The sequence below is a fragment of the Coloeus monedula genome (genome assembly GCF_965178545.1).
Source record: "Coloeus monedula genome assembly, chromosome: 1".
Classification (NCBI taxonomy): Eukaryota; Metazoa; Chordata; class Aves; order Passeriformes; family Corvidae; genus Coloeus; species Coloeus monedula.
In genome coordinates this window covers 132,644,083-132,653,133 of record NC_138781.1, presented here as the reverse complement: position 1 = coordinate 132,653,133, position 9,051 = coordinate 132,644,083, and the positions used below count along the sequence as shown (strand labels likewise).

Sequence of the window (9,051 nt, the reverse complement as noted above, 5' to 3'; positions counted from 1 at the left end):
TGACTAAAAAAATCTTAAAAATAATTTCGTCTACAACATAAAAAATAAAGGTACTAATGATGACAAAAAAATGCCACTGAAACAGACTCTGCAAGGAATTTTTTTCAGGCACTAATCAGACCTAAACCTGATTAAGGGTCTAATTGGCTTGATTACTGATGGCAAGAAAACGTGTGCTATAAGCCTGTTCATGGTAAGAGTTACAGAGGCTTCAGGGGAGTTGAAGAGGCAAGATGTTTAGAAAACTAAAATCAGTATTTTCTAGACCAAAATTAGCACCTGAGATAGCAGATTGCAAGAATGAAGGTGCCCCTCCACCACCAAAGACATCAACAGGCCAGGTATAGCTTTTCTTGTCTATTATAGACTCATTAATACTCTTTTTTTAGAAGGTATTTATGTAAGTAAATGCCAAAGGTTAGAATTTCAAATATACTTATTGAACATGGTATCAATCTTTATTTAGAAAAATGAAATAAATGTCTTTATTCTCCTCCACCCTACCATCTTTTCTTTATGAAGAAAATATAATTTTCTCCTTTTGAAAGCTGCTTTCCAAATAGGGCTCACCTGAAATAGTATAGGCTTATGAGAGGTCACGATCAACATTGCAAATGGAGAATTAGAGATACAGATATTGCTGCTTTTCATATGACGATATATTTTTCTGCATCTTGTTTCCTTCTGGCAGGAAATTTCAGTGTGTCCTTTCTGAATATTAGAATGTCATGCAGTTATATATCAGCCTGCTTCCTGATAACCATTGGAAAGATGAAGTAATTAAGTAGCTTTTGAAAGAAATATTTTTTTCAGCTTGGTTTTAATAATGTAAGTCCTCTTTGAAAAAAAAATAAGTTATATTAGTCTATATTTTTATTTAGTATTTCTTTGCTGTAAAGGTTAATTCATTCTTTTCAATTTAATTAATAATAATAGAAAATAATGAAGCAAAAAGATAAGTACTCCTTCTCTTCTTGCCTTTGAATTTTTATCTTTTCCCAATAATTTCCCCAGAAAACATTTTTGTTTTTTCCAGCTTCACATAATCAAAACTTTACAAGGCAAAATGGCAAAAATTTATGGTTTCACTAAATAATTAGGGAAATGAAAAAGGTTCTTTAGTATCAGCATGAGCTATTAATCATTCATGCTTATTGAAACAATCAAAACTCCTCCATTATAAAGTCAGTTTTAAGAAAAGGATTTCTTTTAACACATTCACAACAGTTGAGCATATACAAAAATTCTGACATAACTTCTGGGAGCTTTGATTTACATGTACAAGAGTTATATTAATTTTACAGCTTTAAGTAAAACTGATAGAAGCAAAATGTTTGTAAGACAGAAGCACTTCCTAGAACTGATGTTTTCTAAAGCTCATAGGTTTGTACAGCCTCAGGAGGTGTGGTTTAATCCAGCCCAACTACAATTCAGATTTGATTTATCACTGTTATAAATAAGATGAACAGGTACATTCATACTCTCTTTTTGTCATCCACAAAAAATGGCAAAAATGTCTATGTTTAATAACCTTTATATACTGCAGATCTACAGGCATTGTTCACGCTTCTTTTACGGTTCAGTTTTCTTGTGTCAATAACTGCTTTAAAAGAAGAAAACTGCTGCATATCAACAGTTCTCTGCAGGCTGACATCTCACTTGGCAAATATTAATTTTCTCCATTTCGTTTCTTTTCTTCTTTGCCTCTGTTTCATGAGTTCTTTTACTCAGAGTTCGAATTAAAATACAGGAGACAGGGAGTTTATCTTCGGACTTAGATGTTTACTATATCTTATCTATAATACAGCTGCACAGAGTGTGCCTCTAAGTTAACAAGGTGGAAAATGGCCCTGAGTTCTAGCTTCCAAGGTCTTTTAAGGTCCAAATTACCCAATTATGGAATGACAACTAATTTATTTTTACTTATAATCCAATAACTAACTATTCATGATCCACACTGCGGGTTTTTTAAACCAATACCAAATTACCCAGATTTGTAAAGAAGAAGGAGAAAAGAAGAAGAACAAATCCACACCCAAAATCCCCCATATTGTTACTAAATCCCATAAACCTAATTTTTCTACATCTTTACATACTCCACCCAGTGATATAACTTTTAATTACACAGCAACAACCTCAGTGTTATCACACAATTTAGGAAGCCTTTCCCAAGGCCTCAGGTCAAATGCAGTGTGCTTCTGAGGATCACTGTCCGTCAGCACTGAAAGGCTGAAATTCTCAGAGCTCAGGGTTCCAACAGGCAAAGTGCTCTAGCTAAACAGATGTATTTAGATTTCACTGAAGACGTGGATTACTCTTTTGGTGAGAATAATTTCATACATCAGTGCAACGCTCAGATCGTATCAACATCACCCTCGACTCTTCAAAACACTGCTAAGATGGAGGCTGAATGGATCAGGGATTAAGACATTTCCTGCCTGCAAGGAGCTACCATCTAAAGAGTAAAGTACATAATATCTGGTAACTGGTTAATATACTAATTAATGCACTAATTTATGTATTTAGTGCCTGGTTCTCTGAATAAAAACAGACAGGAAAACACAAATATTTTCATAGAAAAAAACAAACCCCAACTTATTCTCAGAAACACAAACAAGAGGAAAGTCACTGACTTAGGAAAGGAAAAAAAAGTGCAGGAAGACCTAAAAGCTCCTAATATCAAATAATTTTTCCTTATGCTGATACAACCTAATGCCTTTCCCTAATAATAAGCATGCTACACACCAGGAAAATTCATTCTGAGACAGCAAATACTCATGGGCTTGATTAACATGATGCTGGTACACAGTACTGCGAACACCTAGGACTCCCCATGCACACCTCACTCCTTCCTCCAAAGGCCACTCTGTTAAAGCTGACATGAACCAAGGTACAGGTACACAGGGACCTAAGTCAGTAAATGTGGGAGGAAGTTAATTTTTTGCAGTGAAAGTTGATACCATCTCAGTGTTTTGTAGAGATAGAGATCTGTCATTGTGGTAAGGTAGCTCAAAATATACTGTAGATACGAAAATGCTGCTAGCAAGGATTTTCTTGCTATTTTCTGAGTCCATGAGAGGCTTTTCTCTCTCACAGAAGAGGTAGCAGAGTTATGTAAACAACTAAACCACCTGCAACCTTGAAAAGTCTTGTTTATGGTACAGTAGAAAAATATTTTGACAATGGATGTTTTAGGATTTTAGCCAATCACCACCAAGGGGTGGCTGATCCTTGTCCAATTAGACTATGAAGAAAAAAGTCTATAAAAGAGTTTGTAAAAATAATTAAATAAATCAATCTTGCTGCACATTTCCTGCCTGCTGGATCTTCTCTCCTCCTCCTCCCTATGGCTGTGGGACACAGTGATATACCCTAGGACCTAGGCCTGCAGTAATAACATATCAGGTGTGTTAGCCCAACAGAAGGCTCAGGCAGAAGCATGACTAGCTCAGAGACGCACATTAGCTTGTGAGAGGCTGCACTGAACAAGTCAGCTCTGCAAACAGGCAGCAGCAGAACTCTAAGCTAAGCAACTGTGTTTGCACAGAGGATGTGAAGATATCAATTTTTGATTTCAGCATCCATCACAAGTCCTTTTGCAAATCCATCTGGAAACACACAGAACACCCAGGAACAATGGTCAGTGTGTGGCAACTTAATCAAATTCCTGCAAAAATGTGCAGACATCAAACCACCCTTATGTTTCACAATAATTACCATCTGCAGTTTCTAATCTTTTTTATTCTTTTAAGGATGAAAACAAAACAACAAATGAACCACAGAAAGAAGAGGCCAATAATAAAGCAGAGCCTGTACCAAACCAGCAAGGTCAGTAATAAGCTATTTATGAGTTTTCAAAGATTATCTGGACACAATATATGTATACTGCATAGGATTTTAAATAAAACTGTTGTTCTTCCTGGTGCTCTGGCAGGAGCTCTTATTTTTCATTTGTGGAAGAAATAAGGATCTCTGAATTGTCATTGACCAATGTCATTGTCATCCAGACCAATGATTTGTTACAAGTGTAGGAGGAGTATCCAACAATAACAAAAGGAAAAAGCTTTCAAGCACACAGTCCCTTCATGAGCGTGCCCACTCTAATCAGCTAGTCTAGGAAACTCTATTTCCTTTTACTGCAATTTGGCTCCTTAGAAATCTTAAAATAAAGGTATTTAGTAGCTTAAGAAAAAAAAATGCAAATTTTTAATGTTTCTTTTAGCGATATTTCTCACATGTACCAGAAAAGACAGACTTAAAACTATCTGACATTCAAATATTTCAGTGAACAGTCATTCGAAACTTTAAAAGAAACCCCAAACAAGCAAAAAATTGAAGAAAAAAAAAAAAAAAGCCAAACCAAATTCCATTAAAAATATTTGCCATCACCATTCAGACGTTACTGAGGACTGGTACATGGGAACATGGAACTCAGGACAGTAAAACAAGGTAATTATTTGCCTCAGCAGCCGGTTTCTGAAAACAGAGGCAGCTACACATGGCTATCCTGCCCCCCTCTTCCCCCACCTCCAGTAGCCAAGCCTGTTTTGCCTATACCAGAGCCTAAATGACTGCTTACACCAGCTACCAAAATAAAGGCTCAGGATGGGTGAAGCAACAACTGCTGCTGGGCCATATCCCCTCCTCCCTCCCTCACAGTACGAGTGGTGTGCAGCCTTTTCCTTTTCCATCCTCCAGTATTGGAGAAAATCAGAGTCCAGTTTTCCTGCCACCTCATGCTTTTTCTTTAGGAGAGCAGTTCATGTTCATTACACTGAAGCAGCAAAGACAGGAATCTCCAGCTTTCTGTGATAAAGAATAACTAGGAAGAGCAGAGTGACTGGAAAAAGATTAAAAGAAAACTTTCATAATCCTTAATTGTGTTTGTGTAATCATAGCAAGTGTCACAATTTCTTTCCTCATATAATGAAATTTTAAACAAAGTCCATTTAATGTAATTATCTTGTTATATAGTGGCTGTAGCATGAAATCGAGGGAAAACAAAGTCTGACATGAAACAACTGTAGCAACAATGTAAAAAACCAATTTGATGCTTGGCTTTTTAGAAACACTAAGTCACAGATGCTATCCCATCACAGATTGGAGTATCATTATAGAAATTCTTTTTGTTTCCATTAAAAAATTAATCTAATTTTACAGATTAATATAACTCATTAAGATATATTTTGTGATATTAAACTACTTTTTTTTTCCTTCTAAAATATAAGATAAGTGGTGGTATAGCAGCAGCTACACCATTAATTACTTCAGGAAATTATAGTAACACAGCTAGGCTCCATGTTTTTTGGTGGCATTTTTAAATCCAGAGTTGTTTGGAAGGTACTTCAAGTCTCATTTTCAAACAGCTGAAAGACACTGAGGGTATTAATGAATTAGATAGACAATGGCTATACAAGCCAGAGAATTTACACAGGGATCACACATCAGGAGAAGCTTATGAATTTCACCCCCCCCAACTGTAAGTCCCTATCACCTGAGCCAAACAAGAAACTTCTTTATCTCAGGACAGAAAAGGGAGGCTGGTCTAAAGCAGTTCACAAGAAGGTCTAGATAAAACTCCTGAAAAATTGTGTGCACTTTGTGTCAGACCTAAAATCATGCGGTTATCTTCTGGAAGAAGAAAATGAGAATTTGTGTGGGTAAGCAGAGGACGAGAGACTAGAGAAAGCATTTTATGCTGTATGTACAAATTTGGAGAGAACTATTAAAAGCACAGCCAACACTCAAACAACATTAGTTAAGGCAGATCAGCTAAACGGAGAACTTAAAATGCGTTAAAGTCTTCCCAAGGTGTCTCGTTCCCTTCTCTGGTATAATCAAAATGAAATAGACCAGGAAAACCCTTAATCATAGTATCAGTTTTCAGCTCCATAGTGCTGAATACAAATCAACAGACTGAGTAGAGCTTATTATCTTCACTCCCCTTCTTTTCACATGGCCAAAACCAGCCATTACCTTCTCCCTTTCTCCATGTACTTCACAAAGCAGCACAATGTTTCCAGCACACATGAGAATCCAGCAGGAGGTACCATTGGAGCCTGTTTAATTAAAACTAGGCCACTTAGGTCAGTCAGCAACTCCTGGTACTTTTGGCTTCTTTGTTGGCTACTCGTTGCCCTATCTCCACTTCTACAGTTGCCCCCTCTCTCACTAGCTTGCTTTGTGATTAATTCTCCATATAATTAATTCACTCTGTAATTAATTCTCTGTGCTGTCAGTTTGTTCCATAATGGATTAATTTTTTTAATCTATTCCCTGCATTTTTTTGTGTATTTAACAAAGTGTGATTCACCTAATTACAGGTTCTCCATGATATTGAATCCAATTGCTATAATTTCTTTGCATATTTATCACCTCCCATAACTGACTGGCTATACAACTACTTCCCTTGTTTTACCCACTGCTGTTCAATAGCTCTGTTGGTGGTTACACTCTTTAGGATGCATCCAGCCTCCACTTGCTAGCTGGTGACTACATTATCATTCTCTGTTTTACAATTTCTTTCATCCTCCTGACAGATAATTCCAGTCTGACTCTTTCCAACTACATTTTAGTACTTCTCCGAAGTCTGTCCTCATCTTTACATTTTTCCCTTACTAGAAACTAGTCTGTTTCCAATATTCTGGGTTTTGATCTTCCTACTTCTATTAAATTAACAAGTGTCTCAAAGATATTTTCCAGAATCACAGTCACATTTATTCAGCTTTTACTAAAGTGCATATTGACACTGCTTTGTTCTTGGCAGGACTTGAGTGAGAAAGCTAAAGTAAAACTACCATAGGTATTTCTACACATGCTACAACTGCACCTCTAGGTCATAAGGTAGACAGAACCTCACTTCTGGGAGATTACCAAGTTAATGTTCAATGGTATTTACTATCTTCAGAGCCTTGATGCTTTGGAAAGAATCTCAAGTAAGCAGTGCAGCACTGCAGAGGAAGGGCTGCTCAAAAGGAACTTCAATCCACTCCAGACTCCCTCTTCTGCTAAGTTACTTGAGGAACAGCCACTTTTCCACTAAGAAAAAAAGTAAAAGCAGAAGCTGTTGATAGCTCCCCCTAGGCAGTAGGCTTTCATATATTAGCCTACCTGTCACACCCTCCCTCTTTCACAGTAAGAGAGTTGGAACCCATACCTCTCACTTTCCTGTAGAGTTCCCCAGCTACCTGTGTAAAACCTAGACTAGAGAGGTGTGGGAGGAAGTTCTGTGGCCTTCCTAGCCTCTGGGCCATCATGCAGAAAAGAATGCAAAACCCTGTGGAATCCGAGAAGTTAGAATGCAACATGGAGCATGTAACTAACCTAAACATGGAGCATGGAATGAATCTAGAAGTTAATCAAAACGTTAACCATGTAGGAAGAATGAAGGACTTTGATTTCAGTATGTATTTGTATTACAACATTGTTGAATCTTTTAAAAAGGGAAAAAAAAATCCTCCCAACAGGTATCTGGCCCTATTACAAATAAATAAGGCCCAGAGCCAAGATCCTCTCTTCTCAGAGGAGAGTCTTGATCACTAGCTGTTTTACAGAATATGGACGCTCTCTCTTCCTGGAAATAGAAATAAGGCAGATGTATTTATTGAGGGTAACAAAATCCTATGTTGTAAAATCTTGGCTTATTCTGGTTAATTAGGTACCAACTAACTCTGCATGGACTACAACTGAGTTAAACCTCTGAGAAGGGTGATTTGAATTGAATGTGAAATTTTACAGTCCAAACCTCCCTTTGGCCTCTTATGAATTTGACTCTTAAGTTGCACTTAAGCAGCTTTACAAAACCTGTCCCTTAGCACCAGAAAATCTAGAGTTAAATAAGTGGTTTTTATTTCAAAAAATACAAATGCAGAATGTGATTTTATAAGCTGCAGCCCAATGAACTAAACCTGCCAATGCAAAGATACTTTGAAATAATCTTATTCTTTGTTGCCTTATCCTTTATGCTAGTCACTGGCACTCAGAAACAGGCAGCTATTATTCCCGTAAAATGTTTTCTTTAAAGATTACCAAGGACTTGAATACGTTTAATCAGCTTGCTTCCACTCCTGCTGATGTGAAATCTTTTAGTTCCTCTCAGATCTTCATTTTCCACATGAGTGACAGGTGTAAATGCTAGGAAAACAAACTCAACTTTTTCATACAATCTTTCTTTCCTTATGGAAAATAAATAATGCTTTTGTTAGCCACTGAAGTTGACAGTTGAATTAAGATGGACCTACTTACTGATTGGTTTATTTCACCCCTGCTGATTTCTGAACTTTTTTCCCCTGCACATAGCATTTGTTAAAAAAATGTTGCTTGTAAAGTCATAAAGATGTGCATTCTGTAATGTCAGAGCTGGTGTCTTTTCTCTCCTTCATCCATAGGTTTCCTGTGGTTTTTTTTTCCTCTTGAGATCTTCATGACCCTATAGCCATTTTTAAATATTTTGGATGGCTCAAGAACATCTCTGGGGGGCAAGGACAATCAGGCAAATGACTAACTCTGTCAGAAGTATCACAGAGAGTTTGTGGACTGGTTCTCTTATTCCCATTTCATTGCTCCAAATGCAAAGTCAGTCTTTACTCCAGCTATTCAAGAGAACCTGCTCTCTATGTTACTTTGCAGGCAATACCACTTAAAAGCCAGTTTGAGACTTCTAACGTATTTCAAAATGTTTAATACTTTGCAAAAAGAGGAAATGGCCCCAAAAAATCACTGATTTTAAGTGCTTAAAAGTATGTTTCTAAGGTATATATGTCCCTGCTAAAAAGAACAGATTACTCAAATATTAGTCACTGCCTCCTACTAGCAGACTCTACCCATGTCTTTATACAATGTTTCCTGTTTCAAACAATGCTATCTACCCTCAAGTGATTCCATGCACCGTTAAAATTGCCACTGTTGTTTGTATATTACCTAAAATAGTTTTACCATGTGAGCATGTTGTAGTTTAACTCCAGCCAGTAACCAAGCCCCACACAGCCTCTCACTAACTCCCCAACCAGCAGAATCAGGGAGAGAATCAGAAGGGTAAAAGCTAGAAAACTT

At 37.0% G+C, this 9,051-nt stretch overlaps 1 protein-coding gene across 1 annotated transcript in view; it reads left to right on the top strand.

The window, feature by feature from the left end:
• Positions 1-233: 233 nt before the first annotated feature.
• Positions 234-9,051, top strand: part of CNGB3 (cyclic nucleotide gated channel subunit beta 3) — a gene marked incomplete at both ends in the record, with an annotated part of 59,338 nt that continues 50,520 nt past the window's right edge. Inside the window, 2 exons of the mRNA XM_082286709.1 lie at positions 234-341; positions 3,753-3,828. Coding sequence (XP_082142835.1) covers positions 234-341; positions 3,753-3,828 — 184 coding nt within the window. The remainder of the gene's footprint in view (positions 342-3,752; positions 3,829-9,051) is intronic.